Here is a 24,615-nt window from a genome sequence, read left to right as displayed (position 1 = left end):
CTGTAATACACTGGATTCCCTCAATTTCTGACTCCTCTTGTCCTACAACCTACCACAGTTCAGATATCACCTGTCCTTCTTCATCTCATCTAAGGAAACCGGGGCCCAGGGAACATCCTGATACGGTGCCTATGGCCATTCATTAAATGTTTCTGACTCAGAAGCATTGTGTCTGACAGTAGCAGGCTAGAGTACTGTTTAAGTAGGAAAAAAGGTCTTAGCCTTCACAGTGCCTGACCATTTCCAGATACTATTCTCATTTTTTAAAATGTCAGAATATTCAGTGGGTGAAAATTTAGAGGCTAAAACTTTTCTCCCTCTCCATCTTGAAATAGCGAACTGCATGTTTCCCTTCCCTGTGGCTCCACCTCCATCTAGACTAATGTACCTTTGTAACCTCAAAAGGGATAGGCTCGCAGCGCCCATTTATTCAATACAATGGATTTCTACTACCCAGTTCCAGATTGCAGTTTGTACGCCAGGATTACATTTATTTTTACTAATAGAGAAAAGAGTTGCGTAGCATACGAGAGCTGACTTTTCAATCATTGAATGTACAAACATATCTGGAATACCTTCTTACTACAGTGTTAAAGGATGAATAAAGCAGTCTCAAGTTCTTCAAGCTTTTTAACTTCCTTCACGCCAACAAAGAAAACTTTCACTATAAGAAGAAACTTGAGGAACAAAGTACTCAGGCAGTAATCTATAGAAACATTTTTATTAAAAATCTGCACAAATTATTTTCTCTCTAATTCATTCCTCTGCCAAACAGAAAGCAATCTCAAGACCCAAACTTGCTATTCTCCTGAATTTCTGAGGAGTCCAACCTATCCTGCTAACATCCTTTTGGTTCTAGTGATTTATAACAACAGTAATAAACACTGCTATCTGTCCCTTCTGGTTAATTCAGTATATAATGATTAACTGTTGGAGGGGAGGAGGCAGTGAGTCATGGAGAAGCACTGGTGATGACCAAGTGCCATGTGAACACGCACACAGTATGTCATGTGAACACACACACAGTATGTCATGTGAACACGCACACAGTATGTCATGTGAACACACACATACCCATTTTCCTCAACAGCTTAAATTGTGACATTTCTACACAATGGTGCTTCCGAGATAAAGACATATTATTTTTAATTTTTATCTTTTGCCAGTCCTGAGGCTTGGACTTGGGGCCTGAGCACTGTCCCTGGCTTCTTTTTGTTCAAGGCTAGCACTCTACCACTTGAGCCACAGCGCCACCTCCAGCTTTTTCTATTAGATATGGTGTTGAGGAATGGAACCCAGGGTTTCATGCATACTAGGCAAGCACTCTACCACTAAGCCACATTGCCAGCCCATGAGATAAAGACGTTTTATGATTTGACTAAGACTTTTGCTACCATCTGCTTTCAATCTTTTTAAGTCTTATGATTCTCAGTTCAGTCAGTCTGAAACCTAACCTCTCTCTACAAAACAACCATTTCAACTTCACCCATGGACTTGAGAAACTGGGAAGGCTGTGTATCTTCACTCCCTTCGTTAAAGCAAGTGCCATGTTAAAATGCAACTGGGAAGAAAAGGATGATTTAATTTAGCCCTGGGATTCCACTTAGATACTGACGAGGCAACTCCTTCAGAATAAAGTGAACATAGTCTATACATCTTGAATTGGGTCCAGTGATTAGACAGGTAAAATGTAATTAAGGTAATGTTCTTAAATCACAAGAGTAACAGAGGAACTGAGTAGGCTATTAAGTTCCACAGACATGATACAGGGTGTGTTGTGGAGTAGGTAGTGGGTGGGCAGTGGACTAGGGGAATGGGAATCAAGGACCCATCACTGCTGAGGAACATCATAGAACTCACAAAGATGGGGAGACGGGAAGGGAAAAGGAATCTGACTAATGGCACAGAGTTGCTAATGGACCTGCTGTTTCTACTTTAACCTTCAAACTTTTTTTCTGAGGTGTCCAAGGGAAAAAAAAATCAAGGAAAGCTCACAAAGATAAAATACCCTACTTTCTTGAACATAATAGACTATGGAGAGAATAAGCAATTGTGACAGTAGTTACTGAGACCTAACTGTCTTAGCCAGTGACTTACCTTTGTACGGAGCCAAGAACCAGCTAAAGTACCTGTTCCCACAGTGACGTGCCAGCCAGCACACCTCTGGTCCTACTTATTCTTCACCTTCCATCACCAACATTCCCATGGTTCCTCTGAACAGAAACAAGATTCCATCACACTTCTTAAAGAGGTCTGCAGTTGTGGGTTATTTGCTCTGGTATTGCCATAAGGTTTGGCAATATCATGCAAAACTAAGTAAGCACTTAAGAAGGAAGTAAGAGATCTCAAACGAGCAATTCCTTTCTCTAAAAGAATGCCATCTCCCTGACATTTGCACAGAATACCACCAGCCCAGCTCTGAATTGCTTTAGCTGGACACTTTTTTTTTTTAAAATAAAAAAGAGCTAAATAGCTCCTTAACTATACAGGAAATGCATTTGAAAATGATGCAGATTCCATTTCACCTGTCAGATGATTGTCATCTATAATACATACTGGCAAGGATAGGAGTGGGAGTGGGAGGGATGAGAATTAGTGCAGTTGCTATGAGAACTGGTGTGGGAGCTCCTCACAAACAAACAACAGAACTACCACATCTTGCACACTCTGCTGGGCAGATAGCCAAGGAGGTGTAAGTCATCACACAGCAGACACCTGCACATCCATGTTTACAGTAGCACTACATATACACACATTATGTGCATATACAGACACATCACAATCAGACTCTGGTACAATTACTATACACTAGTAAAAAAAACACACAAAATGAAAGCAACTGCTCATGAGAATAGGCTACCATATGCAGCAAAACAGGGAGAGTAAGTTAGAGTGCTTCTTCTTATTTCAGTGATTCCTGTGGCCAAATGTCAAAGGCAAACATTGCACAGGACAAGTTAGTGGTGAAGTGCTCCTCCCATGCACAGAAGTATGATTTAACAAAGGGCAAATTTTTCAAATACTTTTTATTTCCTCTGCATGTTAATACATTAAAGTAGGGGAAATAACCACTGCCCATACAGGTATTGCTGTGATTAGCCATATAAAACTTATCTTCACATCAAGACCTCTCAGGCTACTGAAATAGAAACCCATTGTTTAGCGTACTGAGAAGAACAAGTTGATAGAATGTGAGTGCTTCTCCAAGATTCATTCACTGAATCCTCACCACCAATGTGATGGCATCTGTGAGGCGATCAGAAGGTAAGAATTGCCTTCATGTGTGGATTACTGCAAATGAAAGGAGCAGAAGCTGGTTCCCCTTTCACCAGGTGAGGTCGCAGTAAGAATGAACTACCTATGGGAGCAGGCACTCACTGCACTGACTTGGACTTTGGCTTATGGAACTGTGAGAGATAGATTGCTTGTTTATAATCTATGTAAATCTAGAGTGTTTCGAGTTACAGTAATGCAAGTGGACTAAGAAAGCAGGAGTTTTCGACCTGAACACTGCTGACATTTTTGGCAAAGCAATTTCTTGTTCTGTGGTTTGTAGCCTCCACTCATTTAATGCCAATACAGCCCCTCTCCAACCCCACCAATCCTGATGGCCAGATCTGGTGACATTAGGGGAGAGGACAACCCGTTAGATTTATTGATAATACTTAATGAACTCACATAATAAGTAAATACAGATTAATTTTACAATGGAAGGAGTTCAGGATAGAGCTTGAACAACTCATGGTGTCCAAGAAGCAGAGAGAAAGAGGAAAGGAGATACTTACACCACTACGTCAAGACAAGACCCCCTACTTCCTCCACGAGGCTGCCTTCTAAGATGTCCTGAGTCTTCCACATCAGTGCCCTCTGCTGGTCATCAAGCCATCTCCAAGGCGCCTGTGGGGGATAGTCCACATTCTAACCACATCTGGATTTGACACCAGACAGGACTCTGAGAACAGTGATCTTACATACAAAGTCCCAGTGCCATACATGGACTGTTGTGAAATGATGGTAAAGAGTTGCTGCTGCTGTTTTCATTGCTAAGGATTAAGCCCAGGGTGTTTTCATGATGAAAAAAAATGCCAACTATCACAAAAATTGAATATAGTATAATGAGCCTCCACAAACTGTACATACCTCATAGTAGAAATAAACTACTTTCAGTAACATACCTTCATTTATATTCCAACCCACCTCCTTGTATTAAGATAGAAGCAAATATCAAGCACCATACCAATTAATTCTGAATATTTTAGTAGGTATAATAAGGACTCTTTTCAAAAAGAAAGTTACAAGTCATCACATCTGAAAAGTTGTCAATGAAACAGAGTTGGTTATTTACAAAGAGATGAGAAAGGGATGTCCCAACAAATACCAATAAAATTCAGAGATCATTAGAGAGTACCTGAAAACTAATAATCTGATAAAACTAGAAAAACTACAAGAAATCAATGAGGCATGACCTAACAAAATTGAACCAAGAACATATAAAATACGCAATGCGACTGAGTCAGTCTCCCAAACAAGAGAGAAAGCCCAGGATAGGATTGATTACTTGTTAATTCCACCAGACATATAAAGAAGACCTGAAACCAATGGGCCTCAATTTTTTTCCATGAAAGACAAAGGGAAAGGAATGTAAGCAATTCATTCATTAAGCAAGTATTACCCTGTTTCCAAAACTGAATATGGACTGAAAAATAACTATGAAGAAAATTATCAATTATCAATCAATTTCCTTGATGAGATGGGGAAAAAAACAAAACAGAATTATTTCTTCTAAAGTCACAAATGAGAGAAGATGTCCATTTTATTTGCTCTTATTCAACACAGTCCTGGAATTCTAGCCACAGCAATCAAGCAAGAGAAAGAAATAAAAGGGATACAAAAATAGGAAAGTAAGAAGTCAAACTGTCCCTATTTACAAATGTTATAATCTTATACTGAGAGGCTGCACCAAGAACTTTGCTCTACCAAACTATCAGGAGCTAAAAATCAGTAGCTTTAAAAAAAATTTTTTTTTAAATTTTTTGTTTGGTTGTGGGGCTTGAATTCAGGGTCGGGGCCTTGTCCCTGAGATTTTTGGCTCAAGGCTGGCACTTTCCCTCTTTGAGCCACAGCTCCACTCAGGCTTCTGATGATTAATTGGAGATTAAGAGTCTCAGGGACTTTGCTGCCCAGGCTAGCTTCAAACCATGATCCTCAAATCTCTGCCTCCCAAGTAGCTAGGATTACAGGAATGAGCCACCAGCACACACACACACACACACACACACACACACACACACACACACACACACACATATATATACATATATATGTAAAGAACAAAAACAACCCAATTAGTAAACAGACAGATGATATGAGCAGATAGCTCTTAAGAGAAGTAAAAATGGCTAATACATGTTCAACATCCTTAGCTATAAAGAAACTGCAGGCAAACAACATAGACTCAACCCCAGACAGAATAGTGACCAGCAAACAAGAAATTCTGGAGAGCACAAAGGAAAAGGAACCTTCAATGCCACTGGTGGGAATATAAACTAGTAAAACCACTATGGAAATGAGTAGAGGGTCAATATAAAGATGAAGTAAAACTACCTTATGTCTCCTTACCACTCCTGGGCAAACGATTGAAAACACATAAATTGACATATACACCTCACACCTATGTTTATTGCTGCACTGTTCACAATAGCTAAATTATGATATCAGCCTAGGTGCTCATCAACACATAAACATAAGGAGAATGTGGTACATATACACTATGGGATATTATTCAGTCATAAAGAAAGAAATTATGCCATCTGTAGAATTGATTTAGAGGTCACCTGTGTGACAGAAATAAGCCAGACTCAGAATCATACACAGCACATGCTTTCTTTTGTATGCAGAATCTAGACCTAAAAAAGTGAAAACATGAATGGAAAAACAGGACTGTTTAAAGGAATCAACAGGAGGGTGTGGAATGAAAGATGGTATAATCCAAGTATATTGCATGCATCCATAAAAATCGAATAGTTGTTTAAGAACAGAGGGGGGACAATAAGAAAAGCAATAGACCCTGAGTATGATCAAAGTACATTATGACAATGTGTGAAAAAAAATCACAACCCCTTTGTACAATTAGTATACACTGTTACTGAAAAAATGAAAACTATGTTTCTTCCAACTCCTAATAACCATTTTCCAAAAATTATGGCTAAGACTTCAGTTAAAAAACAATCCAGGCAGTGGTGGCTCTTCCTTCTATCAAGATCACAGTTTAAGACCAGACCTTAAACGAAGGGATCAGCACAGTTTAGGCAAAAAAGCAAAACCCTATCTAAAAAATAAGCGCCAAAAGGGCTGGAGGTGTGGCTCAAGTGGTAGAGCTCCTATAGCAAGCAAGCAAGTCTTAAGTTCAAACTCTAGTACCTACCCATCCTACACAAGACTACACTGTAAGATACTTTTCGTCTTTCTACTTGTGTATTGTGGACTAGTGGCTGAGTTCTTAAAACATTGTGTGCATATGCCATAGTTTTTAACTAATCTCTAATTGGTTTTGATCTTCTGATTATTGCTATTACAAATAACTTGCAATACTGTTGTGTATGATTTAGATGAGTGGTACTAAGACTTTAACACAGGGCCTTAAGCTTGCTAGAAAGGTGCTCTCCCATTTGAGCCATGCCTCCCAGTCCTTATGCATATGTACTTTTCTTTTTTGGCTTATTTTTTTTCAAATGTTTATTATCAAACTGATGTAGAGAGGTTACAGTTTCATACATTAGGCATTGGATACATTTCTTGTACTGTTTGTTACCTTGTCCCTCATACCCCCCTCCCGTACTTTTAATTCTTTCAAGTATATGGGTTAGATCCTTAGTAATTGGTCAAAGTATGAATGTATATATACATTATTCTGCACTTCTAACAAAATCCACCTTTGTAGTAACTATTCTGCTGCATCTCATGATTTAGCTACATTTGCATTTTTTCCTATTAACTATTTACTTCTATGGTTGTGAAGGTTCTTTTTTTGTTGTTAAGTTGGTCATGGGGCTTGGATCTGGGTGTAAGCGCTGTCCCTGAGCTCTTTTACTCAAGGCCAGTGCTCTACCACTTTGAGCCACAGCACTACTTCCAGTTGTCTGGTGACTGTCTCACAGACTTTGCTGCCCAGGCTGGCTTTGAATAGCAATCCTCAGATATCAGCCTCCTGCATAGCTAGGATTATAGGCATGAGCCACCAGTACCCGTCTTAAGTTGACTTTAAACTTAGGAATGAGTCTCTCCACTTTTACTCCCCAGGTGACAGTTTCCATGGGAAGTGATTAGCACTGTATGTCTCAGGTGAAGCCTTACCAGCATGAAACATGAGGAAGATAGAGCTTTTCAAATCACCCACAACTGATTTTTCCTTGCCCATACGCTCATTTTATTCTCAACTGCTTAATCTGTTATGATTACATACACATCTCCTTCATTTCTGAAGTAAACTTGCTAATTGCCTAGACACTTAAATTAGCCCATCTCAAGCTATTTTGGAAAATAGGATGTTAATCAAAGTCAATACAAAGTCAGTTTATCTTTCTGATTTTACACTATAAACTTGAGAAAATAACTGCTAGTTTCCTTAAAATGTAAACTTGGGGCTGGGAATATGGCCTTGTATACATGAAGCCCTGGGTTTGATTCCTCAGCACCACATATGTAGAAAAAGCCTGGCTGGGAGTATGGCCTAGTGACAAGAGTGCTTGCCTCACATACATGAAGCCCTGGGTTCAATTCCCCAGCACCACATATATAGAAAACGGTCAGAAGTGGCACTGTGGCTCAAGTGGCAGAGTGCCAGACTTGAGCAAAAAGAAGCCAGGGACAGTGCTCAGGCCCTGAGTCCAAACCCCAGGACTGGCAACAAAAACAAAACAAAATACAAAAAGTAAACATCTGGCCTTAGGTCACGAACCTGGCACTGCACCTGTCCACACCCTTCTAACTTGGTGCCACAATTCTTCCTAGAAAGTCTCTTCTCCTTTAAGATAAACTACTCCTGTATCTCATGCCTTTTCTCACAGTACTGATTTTCAAAGAGTGAAAACCATACATAGCTTGATTTGATGTATTTTTGCTTTCAAAGCTTATTTCCTTCTGCCTAACCCCAGGAAAGTAACTGTCATATTAACAGACTGAATGGCTACGGAAATGCTTTCTGATATTTAGCCTGAGCCACTTCTTTCCTGTTGTCCTGGGACTTTATTTTGGGGAAAAAGAAAAGGACAAGGTGTATAGTAGGCTTGGTAATTGTCCCCAAAGCTGTCTGTGCTGAAAATCCTTGGAGCCCATGAATACGGAGTCTTGCAGGACCGTGAAGATGTAAGAGGTTTGCTTGCTCATTCAGGTGGACCCAATGATGTATGTCCTAGGGTCCTTATCAGAGGACAGGGAGACAGTAAAACAAGAGGCCATGTGATGGCAAATGCAGAGATTTCAAGACACAGGGCACAAGGGCAGTGAGGAAAGAGAATGCAAGGAATATAGGACTTCTGCCCTCTGGACTGTTACGAGAATCATTGCTTGGTGTTTTGAGCCATTAAACGTGATAATTTGTTGAGGCAAAAACAGAAAACTAATACAAAGCATTTGACAAATTTTTATTGTGAAATATTGGGTTTAGAAAAAAGTACAAAAATGTCAACAGATGTGTACAAGCACAGTATTTTGATCATCTATACATGTGAACAGCTCTACAGGTTCACTGCAGAATGTATATTTAGACCAATACAATCTAACAAGGACTGAAATATTCACAGGCTATTAATACATAAATAACTGGGGCCAAAATGACCCTCACTGGTAAATGCTAATTAATCGCAGTAATCAGGCTAATAAAAGCACAATACAGCACACCATAGTACAGGTCCATATTTTAAAAGTATCAGCTCATTATGTCAATACACTACAGATCCAAGGGCTTGGACTCAATTACTAGTTTATACAGCTGCAAGATTTTGTTGTAAACTAAGATAATGGAATAAAGAGAGGGTATTTAATTAGGGCTAAGTATAAGCCCCTAAGTGGATTGTACCTTAGAACTTATAAGGCTTAATGGGTTAAACTAGTTTTTTCAATTTTTTTGTTAGCTAAAAGGGGGAGGGTAATTTTCTTTTGTAGCATCTCCAACAAGGTATAAGAACTACTATAGTTTATTTTAGAACCATAATGATTATTGTGGATTGACAAAAGGGTATAAACCCAGAATACAAAGCCTTAGAAATTTTAAACAAAAGTAATGATTATCTTGTGAATCTTGAAAACATTACAGTCCATGTTAAGGCATTACCAATCATAATTGAAAGCAGTGAATTTAAGATTACTTGTGTGAAAATCTCATAAATACCCACCATGGTTGATAGTAGTAAATTTAAGATTACTTGTGTGAAGATCTCATAAAAATAGCTGGTTTAGTTTTTCCAAATCTGACTGATTCAATCATACCATTACTTGAAAATCACCCCAGATGATGTGTTTCCAAATTGGATAAATATTCATTATCGCTTATAATAAACAACTACAAGTAGTCTACTGAAACATGAATCATGTTAAAAAGAATTGATACAATCACCAAGTTTTCTTAAGAAAGCTTATCTTTGATATGAAATTCACAATCAACATTTGTCTAAAAATGAAACCTTCAAAATTGAGTAACAGTGTACTTCAAACAATTTATCTCTGTCCATAAATTCCTAATCTTTTAATCTATACAGTGTATCTAACAATGCCTGAGGTTTTAAAATAGAACTGATTACTAAGTAGGCTATCCATTTCCATTACAGACCAAAAAAATTACATCAGAATATAATTAGTAACTTCATATAATCTATTCCACATTATCTTAGTGTTATAGATAAATTTGAAGACTCTGAGGCAATTTTATAAATAAAATGCCTGAATCTTATAGTAGGTTCCAATTTATTCAAAGATAAGCAGATTAGATTATAAGAAGTTATTTAAATTTTTCCAGGTTTGCATTAAGCTTACAAATTAAGTATGGTGTATATATAAATATTAACTTAGATAACCACATAATATAGGGAGAGCAGATATATGAACCACTGTAGAAACAAATTTTCATATAAAAATAAAGTAAAACATGTAACTTACAAAATATAACATGAAGACATATAGCCCAAAAGGTGAAATTACTCTATCAGAAATGAGTTAAAATTAAATCTTTAGAGAAGCATCTCAACAGAATTAGATGAATTCAAACGCAAACTGCTTCCCTTATCACAGAAACAAAGCACAAAATCTAATCTATATGCATTATCAGTCAGTTCTCAATATGCAACCTCACATTACTAGAAACTTTGATTTCTTTTTGAAATAGGCTTTTGTACATATGCACTTATATACAAACATTTATTAAACATGATTTTAAAACAAACTATGTACAAAAGATCAGCATTCCTATAAATAAAAACATTGGGTGGCAAAAAGGCACTTGTAAGTAAAAATCTACAGTTTGTACAAAACAAAAACATGTTTTACCTTGATATTGTACAATAAGCATTAAATCCTATACCATTAATGAAAATGCTAGGTTACTGACATTAATGATGGAACTTTAAAAAACATATATACATATATTCTGAAGTCCATTTAATAAAAGCACCACGATTCTCGCCTAGTTCATGTTGATGCAAAGTAAAAATACAATTTCCCCAAAACCAGTGTTCACCATTTTCCTTGTTTAAAAGTTTTGTAGTTCTAAATTGAAAACGTTATCTGAAATTAGCATAGTGTTAAACAAAAGCCAAAACAAAAATCCCTGCTGCTATGACTTCTTAAAACCAAACCTACTCTGTTATTGCATTTTATAAAGAGCACTACTCATGCACTCCATTACAGCTGTTTCATACTATTGCTGGCAAAAGATTCTGGATATCAAATAATCAAAGTCACTTCAAACCAGTTGAAGCTTTATTTGAATGTTTTACAACTTAAAAAAGGCTATACATCAGTTACAAAAGTGAATAGGAAACACACCAACTCATTTGGTGTGCAAAAATATTTTCCACTACACAGAATTTAAGGGCTTCACAGATTCCTCCCCCACCCTGCCCCAATTTACATTGTGAAAAGAAACACCAAACAAGTAACTTTTTCAAGGAGATGTTAATATGCTTCCACTTTTGTCAAACTTTTTACCCTTTGACAATGCTGCAACCTGTTTGAGTAGTTCTCTGTTTTTGGCCTGTGAGAGACAAAAATTCAAGGTTTAAAAAGACTGAAGTATTATTAAGTGCCATGATGAAGAGTACTACTTTATCAAGTCCTTTTCCTATATCTCAAAAGATCTCACTAAAACACTATGAAAATTTTATATGGCTTATTGATAAATGTCAACAATATGGTTCTTGTTTAAAAACAAAGCTCACCACACAAACACACATACACACATACACACACACACACACAAAAAGCAATAAAGTGGATCCATTTAAAAGAGGTTCAAATTTTAAACTGGTCCTTTACCTTAACACATGAAAACTATTTAAATAAACTAAATAACAAAAAAATCAAATAATAAATCAAGAACATAACTTTCTCAGCAAGCTGTATGATGTCTTTCGTTTTGTAAAAAAAGAAACACCAAAAATTGGTTTTGAAAAATTATTTAATCGGTTTGTGAAAAGCCTCTTCTTGACATATAATTTTAAAAATTATATATTTTTATCTTTAAGTAGTTACCATTCAACAGATGTTTATAAGGATAGTGCATCTTAATCAAGACACTCTCTTTCAATGTGTGTGTGTGTGTGCGTGCTGTACTTGTGAGCAGATAGAAAAGCTTGGCTTTCTGCTCAAGGCTGGGGCTCTTCTACTTGAACCACGCCTCCAGCTGTCCCCCTCCCCTCTGTCTGTCTTGCACTTGCAAGGCAGGTGTTTTAGTACTCCAGACCCTGTAATTTTGTTTCTAAAGTGAGTATCAGACCCCCCCCCCTTTCTGAGCTCATCTTTCTTTACTTGTCTTAAGTCATTTTTATTGGCTTTATGATTTAAGCACTGTTTTTAATTTCATGAAATCTTATTTCTGTTTTTAAATAAAAAACTGAGCTAGGTATGCAGGCCCCCACTTCTCTTTGTCAGTAGAGAACGTCAGTAAATATTTTTGTATTGACTGCCTTGGTCTCCTATGTGTGGAAACTTTTATGAGAATCCTTCTACATGAGCAAATGAGCACATGAAACTGACCATTGCTTCAAATAAATTTTGAAGAAACCCTCTGGGTCAAATTTGAAAAACATTTTACATCACAACAGATTTAAAAATTACTTGAACCGTTTTAACACTTATGTTTCTTTCATGTAAAAGGAGAGATTCTAGCCTGTTTTATAAAAATTATTTGTCAATGTTATCTTTATATTTTTCACAGCTATAGCTTCTTACATAATTCAAATCTCTTAATATATTTCTAATGTCCTTTAAAAATTCTTAGAAACAGAAATTTGTAAAAGGTATGTTTATTTAATACAAAAATGTAACAGGTAGTAGTGTAACTGCCCAATCTTCCAGGGACCACTGACTACTTCTGGTACAGAGAAAAGAGACTTAGTTGCCAGCGTGTTCATTTTCTACTCTAAATGTAGAGTTTGTAAGTACAAAAGGCTGTCTTCTGGGGATGCCATCTTTCCCTGGCTCTGTTCTTCAGTACCCCACCATTCTCCAAGCTATTCACATTGATACTATGATTTCCAAAACCCAGATCTTGCAGTGCTATCTGGCTTCCTTTATCCCTGCCATTCTCCAAACTCTTCGTATGATTTCCAAATCCCAGTCTTCTCAGTGCTATCTCATGCATGAAATTGGGTCACATTTTTAAAGATTTGAATATGGTCTCTGTTCAATAACAATTGAATAACAAGGGGGTAATGAAGTTTCCATTTCAAGCTCAATTATGAAGTTTAAATTTAAAGAACAACCTGAAGCTAGATGCCACCTAGCTAGCTACTCAGGAGGCTTGGAATCTGAGGATTATAGTTCAAGGCCAGCCTGAACAGCAAAGTTGGCAAAGGGCCCTGAACACACACCCACACCCATACACACCCTGAAATTGAGGATTTTTACCTTGCCTTTAAACAGGAAAAACTCAGAAGACAGATTGAGACTGACTGGCAGGCTATAGGGGTCAAAGTGGCACACCCACACTTATTCTATACATTACTTAGCTGAGCAGACCCTATTCAATGTGATTAAAAACTTTCCATTACTTGTTAGTCATACTGTTTAATCTATAGCTAAAATAGACCCTTTGGCTAAAAACAGTAAACTTAAGCCACACACATTTCAGAATACAAACCAATGAAGGGCATAAAAACACTACACCAGAAGCTGAGCAAGACGGCACATGCCAGCTTCTTCCAGGGCAGAGACATGGAAGACAGCAGTTCAGTCATCTGGGATTGAGATTCACCTCTACAAACAAGCAAGGTGTGGTAGGGCACATCTATCATCTCAGCTAGTACAGAGATGTAGGTAGGAAGATTGTGGTCTGAAGCTGACAAGGCCAGAAGAACAAGAGACTGTATCTGAAAAACAACCAATGCACAAAGGGAACTGGTAGGGTACCTGGCCTAGTGAGCAGAAGGGAAGGAATTAAAACTCAAGTCCAAAAAATATGTCAGATACTTCTACTAGATACCTCTTTTAAAATCAAGAAATTAAAAATATTGGCCCTATTATTTTCATACTTTAAGTATGAAATGCTCTCAAAAATTGTCTTGAAAAGCATTTCTTTTGAATGCTGTAGTAGGCAATTTTTCAGTCTGCTTTTATGTAGTCTCCTAATCCTGTCTGTAATAAATCCCCTAAGAAATTATAAAGAAAAAGCCTTTAAACTATAGCCTGCTGTTAGATGGATATTAATCCATGTGATTTGATCTCAATTTTATAATACAATACTTAAAATACATATTTGTTTTTATCCTAGAAATACTATTTTGTGAAGCAGCCTACAAAAATCAGAGAAATTATTTTTAAAAACTCTTCAAAAGCAAGTTAAAAAAAACCCCTACTAGACATGCCAGTCTAAAGGGAGGAATATTACAACTATTACATAGATGCTGACTTAAATCTTGGCTCTGCAGCATGCCTACTCTGTATCCTGGAGTCCTTGTTTGTAAGAGAAAGTCCAGAACTAATCAAATACATAAAACAGCCTAGTAAGCATTTAAATAATGTTTCCTTTTCCCTTTAAGCCATTTACCTATTAAATGAGCATAACTTTAATTTGATATTCTTGATATTTAGGGGGTACTTCATACAATTCTAATGGTGATGTTCAGTATTCTCAGGATTCATAGTTTAAAAGGACTGTGAGTTCCAGGACAGCAAGATTCAAAAGGATTAAATAACTATATTTACTTGTTTCAGTAAAAAAATCTTACTAGCACAATGGCTGCCAAATGGAGTGGGTAGGATGGCACTTATCTGTGACACAATGTCTTTAGCAATAACTCAAAAGATACAGAAGTCTTCTGATAACGAAGATAAAAGAGAAACCTAAACTGAACTAGTGAGGAGTGCAGAACAGGTTAAGAGCTGAACTAAATCCAAGAAAGATGCGAGTTGCTATGTCACTATTGACAAATGATGTGACTGAACTTTCCTCTGTACTGTGGGAATACTAAAGTTATTGTAAGGTACAAGTAAGGAAGTGTGTGGAAAATCAAGTGTCCCCTTCCAAGTTAAGTATCTGGGACTATGAAACTTCAGAATCAGGCCGACACAAACGTTCCTTTGGGCTTGCAACTATGACTTAAAAAACAAAAAGATAGTGGCAAGAGTGCCTGCCTCGGATACACGAGGCCCTAGGTTCGATCCCCCAGCACCACATATACAGAAAACGGCCAGAAGCGGCGCTGTGGCTCAAGTGGCAGAGTGCTAGCCTTGAGCGGGAAGAAGCCAGGGACAGTGCTCAGGCCCTGAGTCCAAGGCCCAGGACTGGCCAAAAAAACAAAAAACAAAAAAAAAAAAAAACCCCCCCAAAAAAAAAACCAAAAAGAAACTGCTCTTTTGAGTAGTAGTTCTAAGTGTAATCATACCTACAATACTACTGTTTATAGGTATTCTGTAATTAAGCTTATTCTGTATTTACTTCAGAGCTTTGATTACACTGCATTAAATCAGAGATCAGGATGAAGATTGTATTTCAGGTAATCAACATCCTAAAACTTAGCAATACCCACAAGGTGGATAAGAACTGTACTTACTGTACAAAATCCTCATAATACTGGCAACCTCTTAGAACAGAGGGTAGACAGACATTCCATACATGACTAGTCTCTGAAACATGTTTAAGACTAGGCAGTCTGTCTCATGAATTTATCTCTTTTCAATTTAAACTCCTTGCAAAGATATATGCACAATATAAAACTACAAAATAGGAACAGCAAATATCCCTTGGTATTGTTATTAAAATTTAAAAAGCAACAGAAAAACTTTAAAATGAGACAGTATTAATTCCTCTCTTTGAAAGGGCTGTAGTCTTCCCTTAAATCTGAAATCTGTAAAGAGATCATTCACACTAAAGGTATAATTCAAACTTCTAAACAATAGGTTAAGGTGGGGAGGTAGTTCAATGGTAAAGCACTTCTCTAGTGAGGACCTGGTTTTGATCCCCAGCATCAAGGAGAGAAAAAAAAGAAGATTAATAACCTTAAACCTATTCCTGAAAAGATTTGTTACTCAAAACACTCTCTAAGTGTCAGGAAACAGGTAACAGTTTAGTTTATGGGATATATTTGAAAACAGGCTGTAGAATAAGGGAAAGGAGACAGATGTGTTGGGTGCTAATGATCCCACATGCCAGATCAGGGTCCACCCTGACTCTGAACTTCACCACTCAGTTGTTTGCATATTGTTTACAGTCTCCATAAGCTTTGTGACACCCAAGACTAAGCTGAGATGACGAGCTACTGGCATAAAGGAAGCCCTGTTCAAGTATGCTGCAGCATTCACAGATTCAACATAACAACTTGCAGGGCGCTTGCACACAGCAACAACTACCCTCACTGTAATGTCTCAGAGAACTGGTTTACTGTTATCTACCTCCCTTCCCACTATCTGGAGAAAAACACCCAGAACAATCAATCACTACTAAAGGTGTACCTATCCCCTTAAAGATGTCACTTATTTTATTTTTTTTTCACTCAATTTGAGTCTTTTCACAAGTATTTCCTTCTATAAATTGACTTGAAGTATAGGCAAAAGTTTTCAGCAGTAACAGATAATTACTTTTCAAGTGATTTCAAACAGTAATTTTTAATGGAATTAAGATAAAAAATATATCAAAATCAAAACTGAGATCTGATGTTTAACTTGAAGGCAGAAATCAAATGACCATGGTTCAAGGACAGATAAAGCAAATTAGCAAGACTCCTTAGCAACTAGCAAGTAGGGCATGGTGGTTTGTGCCTATAATCTCAGCTACATGGGAGCTACAAGCAGTAGGATCCAAGTTTGAGATTGGCCTCAGGCAAAAACGGGAGACCCTATTTAAACATGTATTAATTTAAAAAGCACAAAGGTGAGGGGAGTGGCTCAAGTGGTAGTGTCCCTGTCCAGAAAGCCTGAGGCAGGACCTAACTTCAAATCCAAGTAATATTAAAAAAAAGAAAGAAAGAAAAAAACCCAACCAAAGCTGAAAATGCACTGTGTATGCACAAAATAAGAAGAATAATACCAACCTCTATTCCACAAGTTCAGTCCTCTGGGACTAACATGTTACATAAATAATGTCATTTACCTGAAGTTGTTCCACGGTCTCTTTATGAGCTTTTTCCATACTGTTCATCTTTGTTCGCAAATTTGATTCTTGATACTGAAAGTCTGCCTTTAGCTCTGTTAACTGAGTGATTAAAAGAAAAAGACTTATGTTTATATGTATATACATATATGCACATACATACACATACATATTCATACATGTGTATTTGCTCACATATACAATTACACCATTAAGTATTCTTCACAATTAGAAGATGTGTACAACAGTTTCTGGGGTTTTATCACCGATCTGGTGAAATGATGAATTCTATCTCCCATAGTCAGTGTAAATTTTATGTTAGCGTAGTAGAACTTCTGACAAGTTGCCTGTAGTGCTCTGGTTTCACTGGCCAGTGTTTAACAACCAGGCATACCAACAGAAATGCTTAATGGTCAAAATCTTGGACAGCTGGGGCTTGAACTCTGGGCCTGGGCACTGTCCCTGAGCTTTTGTGCTCAAGGCTAGTATTCTACCAACTTGAGCCACACACACAGCTCTATTTCCTGCTTTTTGTGGTTAACTGGAGATAAGAATCTCACAGGCTTTCTGCCCAGGCTAGCTTGAAACCATTATTCTCAGATCTCAGCCTCCTGGGTAGCTGGGAGTACAGATGTGATCCACCAGTACCTGGCACAAGACATTTATAAATGGGAGAACAAAACATAGAGATAAAATTAATATGAAATGAAGATAGTCACTATGAAGTCTACACTAAATTAGATAACTATAATATAAAAATGACTTAAGGAAGACCGAAAGACAATATTTTTGTTTGTTTGTCTGGTTTTGTTTTTGTTGCCAATACTGGGGCTTAAACTCAGGGCCTGAGCACTGTCCCTGTCTTCTTTTTGCTCAAGACTAGCACTCTGCCACTTGAGCCACAGCGCCACTTCTGGCTTTTTCTATACATATGTGGTGCTGAGGAATCGAACCCAGGGCTTCATGTATATGAGATGAGCACTTTACCACCAGGCCATGTTCCCAGCCCCGAAAGACAGTATTTTTATACACATATTGACATAAATAAAAGCAGACTATCTCGTGACTTTGAATTAAAAATAGCTTCAGGTTATTTTTTAAAAAGTATGTGTTATCAAAGTTAAAGAAGTTCGCTTTGTTCTGTAATTACTTGATCCATAAAGGAATAAATATAACAGCAAAAGAAGTCAGTGTTTTACATTCATCTTTCCAAATCAAAGCTTTGTGCTCATCAATTACAAATTAAATTTTCTTTCTCTGGATTTTGTATATTCTTTATGTTCTTAGGCTGAATTACAAATTCCCACTAGTGCAACCAAGAAAATTTCTCTATTCACTTCATGGGAAGCGGCCCCTAGACCTTTGAACTCTGCATGAAAATTGCCTTTTTTATGTTTTGTACCTGTATAATAATCTAGTGTCTGGCTCTAGAAGTCACAGAATAATGTGTAGTAAAGCAGGAAAATAACCAAGTTGTCATACATTTATAAGAAAAAGCTGTAGGCACATAGCTGTTTCAACAAAGAATTATTTTCCTTAGAACATTGCTATTTCAAACCTCATTATTGTTTTAAAAGCAGAAGATATAAACTGTACTAGTACAGAAAGGCATATAAAGGGGGGAGGAGAAAGGAAAACAACTAAATATTCTATAAGTCACTACAACTTAGTTTGGAAATTTCAATAAATGTGGCATTTTGTTTACATTTTTCAAGGTTAATATAAACATACTTGGTTTTGTGAAACAAATATATCTAAGACTTTATGCACAGAATATACTTCATAAATGCCAACTTAAAAAAAAATGCTTTCATTTTGGTACCAGTATTGGAGCTTCAACTCAGAACCTGGGTGCTGTTCTTGAGCTTTTCTGCTCAAGGCTAGTGCACTATCACTTGAGCCACAGCTCCATTTTGACTTTTTGGTTTTGAATTGCAATACTCTAAACTCCTGAGTGGTTAGGGTTACAGATATGAGCCATAGGGGCCTGGCTCAGCTACCCTATTTTCTATTTTATAGTCACTGCTAATTTTCAAGTAAAGCATACATGTATTTAAAAAAGACAAACAAGTTTATTAACAACCAAAGTGCTGGAAATTATAGTATGGAAGTCCTTGAATGTCCTAGGAGCCAAGTTCTACTAAGGATATACAGAGGCAAACAATCCCTATAATTGTGCCTTACTCAAAAATTTAAAAGTTTTCAATGTGCTCCTGTCAGGGTATTGATGCTAGCACTACACTGTGTGGACCATAAAATAAGTACACAAGGAGGCTCTACATGCCAGGACACCAATGAGCATGGATACCAGTCACGAGCCGTGGCAGATAACTTGCATCCTCATTCAGACATTACAACCTTTCCACAAAATAGTACTGATACTCTTTTACTTTTAAAATCTGAAAACTGAGGCCTAAAGACAAAAAGTACACAGTTAGTGTGCTCAAAAGCACACAGTGTTAAGAGCTGGAGTTTGAACTTGAGTATGAGTAAATGGCACTTGCTTTATGCCTGTCCACAACTTTGCTATGGTAATTTCAGAGCGTAAAACCATCAATCGGTCTGCACTTCTGTTAGCACTCGTCTTTTCACTAACACAGGGGATTTGTTTTGACTCAGTCAAGTCCCAAGTAAGCACAATTCCTTCCTACAAAAGACCTTAGACACCCACTGTCACACTACTACGTCTCTTCAGTTACTAGATCCAGAGCAGCCATTTTTAAATCATAACTTAAACAACATTCAATTTACATCTCATTTTAAAATTAACACTTAAGTCACATACTTACTAAAAACATTAAAAAATCATTACTTTCATGAGCTCCAGCTAATGCCTGCAATTGTAAAAATTCTAAAAGCTCATTTTTAATTATCTTCATTAGACGGCTCAGACTGCCAATTGTCCTAGTTTGTCTTAGAATGATGCACAGAAAAAAAAAGGCAACTATCAGTTATGATGTGAATTGTATTAGGATTTAGTAAACCATCTCTTTACCTTTTTATCTTTTTCTAAAATGGTCTGGTCCCTTTGCTGTAAGAGACGCTTCAGTGACATCACTTCTTCTTTCAGTTGACTTATAAGGACAAAATTGTCTGTTCCCCCACTATCTGCTGACTGATTTATAGAGCTACTAGAAGAAAAAAAAAAGCAAACCAGAGTTAAATGAAGTAGAACGAAAGTTAGCAGGTGTTCAAATTGCATAATTTAGACAATTCCACAAACATCCTTAAGGCTAATGCAAAAAAATATGTACCTGACAGATATGGATGCAACTGGCAAATTACCTTACTAATGGCACACATTACATACACCTGCAGAAATATAATTCAGTATTAGCTTTGAGGGGGTCAATACTTCTAGTGTAAAGCAATAGGCAGCCAATTTGTACAGTAACATCAGTAAACTTTTGGCTAATGAACTAAAATAGAGTCACAGAGTATTGTTCAAATATAGACATTTTCTAAGCAGGTCAACTAAGAAACATCACAGTCAGACTTGTGTTTCTCTGATAAACAATTAAAGAGAATGATCTCTATTCAGACTTGTTCTCTTTTTTAAACCCCAAATTTATTCCCCAACTAGAAGAACAGTTCAGTGCCACTTTCTCATTGCCAAAAGTAAGTTAAAATTGTAACTGATCATGTTACTCGTTCTAGGTGACTCAAAGAAGTCAATGTTGAAGACACTGGATTCTATTCTTATTCTTTTATCTAATAATAATTGGCAATCAAACTAAAAGCCATTCAACTAAGTTAGATTTTTACAGCACTGAAGGAATTCATTTTTACCTATCTCCATTAGATGGCTTAGACTCCAATTTGGGCTTTTTCTTTGGAGTTTCATTCTGAATTGCTGCAGAGGATTTATGGCTGAAACCAAACATTAATAAAAAGTAATTAGAGTAAAAAAGGGCAGAGACATCAAGTTATTCTTACCCTAAAACACTACTGAGCAACACTGATGTTTTTCTTAGGCATAAGTAACCAAAGTTAAAGAGGTATCACATTTACAAAATACATTTCAAATACTTTAGAAAATGATAATGGGGCTGGGGATATGGCCTAGTGGCAAGAGTGCCTGCCTCATATATATGAGGCCCTGGGTTCAATTCCCCAGCACCACATATACAGAAAATGGCCAGAAGTGGCGCTGTGGCTCAAGTGGCAGAGTGCTAGCCTTGAGCAAAAAGAAGCCAGGGACAGTGCTCAGGCCCTGAGTCCAAGGCCCAGGACTGGCAAAAAAAAATTAATAATAATGTATTTACCTCTGTTTCCATAGTCCTGGCTCTTGTTCTGGGCTTAGATTGCTAATTCTGAAAAACATACAAATGACATCTGATAGTAACAAACATTTAATTTGTTTAGTATTTATTTAATGTAATTCTTAGTAGAATCAAATTATGTTTTCAAAACACTATAAATTATTTGCTTAGAGAAACATGTTTTTTCAGGCTAAACTAATATACTGAATAAATCATATTTTCATGGGCTCAATTCTAAGCTAATGACTACTAGCCATCTTAAACCATTTAAAGCAGGTGCAATCAAAAGACAATTTTCTTCTTTAATCAAGACCTCCAGAATTTAATTTAATATTGCATCAACGGGTGAGGTGTACAAGCATATAATTGTGGAACCCTTTTGTAGTTTACAGGATTCCAGAATTATAACGTCTAAGAATTACTAAACTTTCACTCTGTATTTCATACTAGAATACTATCAGTATCCCAGAAAAGTCTTGCTGAAAAAAACTAGAAAATTTCACAATAACAATGACAAGTGGCACAACATCTGCTTAGCAAGTGCAAGCTCTGAGTTCAAACCCCAGTATCATAAAATAACACAAATAACTTTGTAAACAAAAGTAAAAGGCTAGGTTCTAAAGAATCAGTTGAAAATAATTTGGGAAATAGCTATAATTCTAGTAACTTGAGCCATTCTTAGCCAGATCTTAGAAAACAATCACATGAATCATCAGAAACATTTGGGATTCTCTTCTTACTTTTCAGAATTGTCAATTCCTGGATACAAACTAACTCTGTGCCACTAGTTGTCATTCCTGGATACAAATTAACCCTGTGCCACTTGTACTAAACCCCTACTCTCTTCTCACCAACCACCATTTCTCACAAATACTTATGTTCCTATTTGTTCTAATGTACTGAAACAGGATCCTGGTCATAATGGTTTCTAGCCATCAAACAAAAAATAGTATCCTGGGCTGGGAATATGGCCTAGTGGCAAGTGTGCTTGCCTCCTACACATGAAGCTCTCAGTTCGATTCCCCAGCACCACATATATGGAAAACGGCCAGAAGGGGCGCTGTGGCTCAGGTGGCAGAGTGCTAGCCTTGAGCGGGAAGAAGCCAGGGATGGTGCTCAGGCCCTGAGTCCAAGGCCCAGGACTGGCCAAAGGGGGGGGGGGGGGGGGGAAATATGGTATCCTGTTTCTGCATCCTATGAGTCAAACAGCTGCAGGAGGAAAATTTAGTTAGGCCAATGGAGAACAAGTAAGATTTTTCCTGTGTATTCTCTGAACAATACAAAAAGTATGACAACTATTTATGAACCATTTATACTGTATTATGTACTATAGTCTACAGGTGATTTAAAGTATATGAAAACATATGCGTAGGTTATATGCAAATACTATGCAATTTTACACAAGGGACTTCAGCACGTGTGTGTGTGTGTGTGTGTGTGTGTGTGTGTGTGTGTGTCCCTGGGGGCCCTGGAATCTAAGTGTGACTGAATTTTTATTTCTTAAAGTAAGCAAAAATGGGGGAAAAAAAGAAAACTAGTACTGTCTTCTTTACTTTAGAAATTTGTCTTTTCATAACACAGTATTAGTGACACTAATCGACACATAGTCGATCTCTTCAAACACACTGATTTGTCCTTCCACACAATGCTAGCATAAGTTTATACATAAAGGACAAAAATCGAGACATTTTGGCAGAAAGATAGGTGTGCCACAACCATTATGGTATGCAGAAGCACAACCAAGGGATATTTATGTTCCTGTACTCCCTGGGTTCCTCTAATAGGAAAATTATAAGCTTTCTTCAAATTTGTCAAATAAGAACTTACTCCATGGTAGACTAGCATTGTCACACCCAGAAAACACAACAACTCGGTCAACATCATCAGTGCTTCAGTGAACCCTCAATCTAACAGGTTTGCATACAAATATCAAATCTTAGAACTACTGTGTTCCCAAATGCATGTGAAATGTTTGTCATAAATAGGTATCTACAATTCTTTAAGACTAATATTGAAACGGAGGTGGGGTGGATCAATGATTATATATCATGTTCCTATTTGTGTTTATGTACCTGTTTGTTTTTGATGTTCCACAAAAATTAAAATTACATCTTAAAAATGTTTTAGGCTACATACTTAAAAGATATTACAACACCATAACATTTCTTCCTACTTGAAGTCACGAATAATCAAGTTGTTGTATTTGAATAGATGGAATTTTTTTTTTAAGCATCTGTTTTAGCTGGGCACTGGTGGCTCACATTTGTAATCCTACTCAGGAGACTGAGATCTGAGGATCGCATGGCTCAAAGCCAGGTTGGGCAGAAAGTCTGTGAGACTCATCCCCAATTAACTACCAGAAAACCAGAAGTGGCACTATAGTGCTAGCCTTAAGCACAAAAACTCTGGGACAGCACCCAGGCAAGAGTTCAAGCCCCACAACAGGGAAAATAAAAAAGCACCTTAAAAAAAAAATAAACTAGAGAAACAACAAAAGCTGATCACATACTTGTAATCCTAGCTCCTTAGGAAGTTGAGATCTGAGCACCGTGGTTCAAAGCCAACCTGGGCAGGAAAAACCATGAGACTCTTATCTCCAACTAACTGCCAAAAGCCAGGAAATGGAGCTATGGCTCTAAGTGGTAGAGCACTAGCCTTGAGCACAAAACCTCAGGGAGAGTGCGCAGGTCTTGAGTTCAAACCCCAGGATCAACACAAAACAAACAAAAAATAGCACAATACCAAGGGCTACAAGTATTTATCAAACTTTGGAGACTTCCACAATTTAGAATGCTTCCATGGGGCTGAGGGCGTAGCTCAGTGACAGAGCTTGTGATTCAGCATGTGCAGGATTTGTGTTACCTATCACAAAAAAGGGGGGGGGGTGAGAGCAGGTGATTTTTGAAAGGCCACAATGTTATACTTAAAAAGCTTACCATATATAATGCAAACCACACCAGAACTAAGAAAATATCAGTCTGTGATGTGCCTCATAATCAAATCGATGTTAGACAAAGCCTTATTCAGGCATTGTTAGTGCTACTGGCCGTGCCAATTAGAATCTTAGAAAACATGATTTCAAAGTACTTACTTGTGATGGCTACTGCCATGCCGGTGGTGGTGGTGGTGATGGTGGTGATGGTGTTTTGAATGATGCTGGTCTTTCTCAGTAAGAGATGAGGATGAAGAATTTGAATGCGAAGATCCCAAGCTCTTCCTCTGTTCTTTTGTCTTCTGTAAAACTCTTTTGTATGATAAAGTACAAAGCCAGCACAACAACTTCCCATCAACCTTTTAAGAAAAGATTGATATTAAATCAAATGCATGCATAAACTGGGTATAAGTGAAGCTAGTAAAACAAACTATTCAACTTCTAGTGGTATTTCACAAACAGATTGGTAAAAAATTGCAGTAAAATTATATTACTTGGTATTTGGGCAAATGTCTGTGCAAAGGATTATAAAATTAGTGAATATATGAATTTCCAATAGTCTTAAGGCATTTTTAGTTTTGCGAGACATGTTAACCTTTCTTATCCTTTGAAGGTACAGGTTG

The 24,615-nt window shown here is 37.2% G+C and overlaps 1 protein-coding gene across 5 annotated transcripts in view; it reads right to left on the bottom strand.

Annotated features, from left to right (window-relative positions):
* Fam76b (family with sequence similarity 76 member B) overlaps positions 1–24,615 on the bottom strand; it is a 43,415-nt gene that overhangs the window by 13,720 nt on the left and 5,080 nt on the right. The window contains exons 5-10 of one of the 5 annotated variants that reach the window (XM_048344064.1): positions 24,152–24,351; positions 21,064–21,111; positions 20,588–20,668; positions 19,794–19,929; positions 16,799–16,900; positions 3,814–3,897 (exon numbers count right to left, since the gene is read on the bottom strand). In XM_048344064.1, coding sequence (XP_048200021.1) covers positions 3,814–3,897; positions 16,799–16,900; positions 19,794–19,929; positions 20,588–20,668; positions 21,064–21,111; positions 24,152–24,351 — 651 coding nt within the window. Of the gene's footprint in view, positions 1–3,608; positions 3,898–8,625; positions 11,246–16,798; positions 16,901–19,793; positions 19,930–20,587; positions 20,669–21,063; positions 21,112–24,151; positions 24,352–24,615 lie in introns of those variants that run through there. The other 4 variants (XM_048344065.1, XM_048344063.1, XM_048344067.1 and 1 more) reach the window with 4 other exon arrangements.

This window comes from Perognathus longimembris, chromosome 3 (genome assembly GCF_023159225.1).
Source record: "Perognathus longimembris pacificus isolate PPM17 chromosome 3, ASM2315922v1, whole genome shotgun sequence".
NCBI lineage: Eukaryota > Metazoa > Chordata > Mammalia > Rodentia > Heteromyidae > Perognathus > Perognathus longimembris.
The sequence above is the reverse complement of the archived record's forward strand: the minus strand, read 5'-3'. Positions and strand labels throughout refer to the sequence as shown.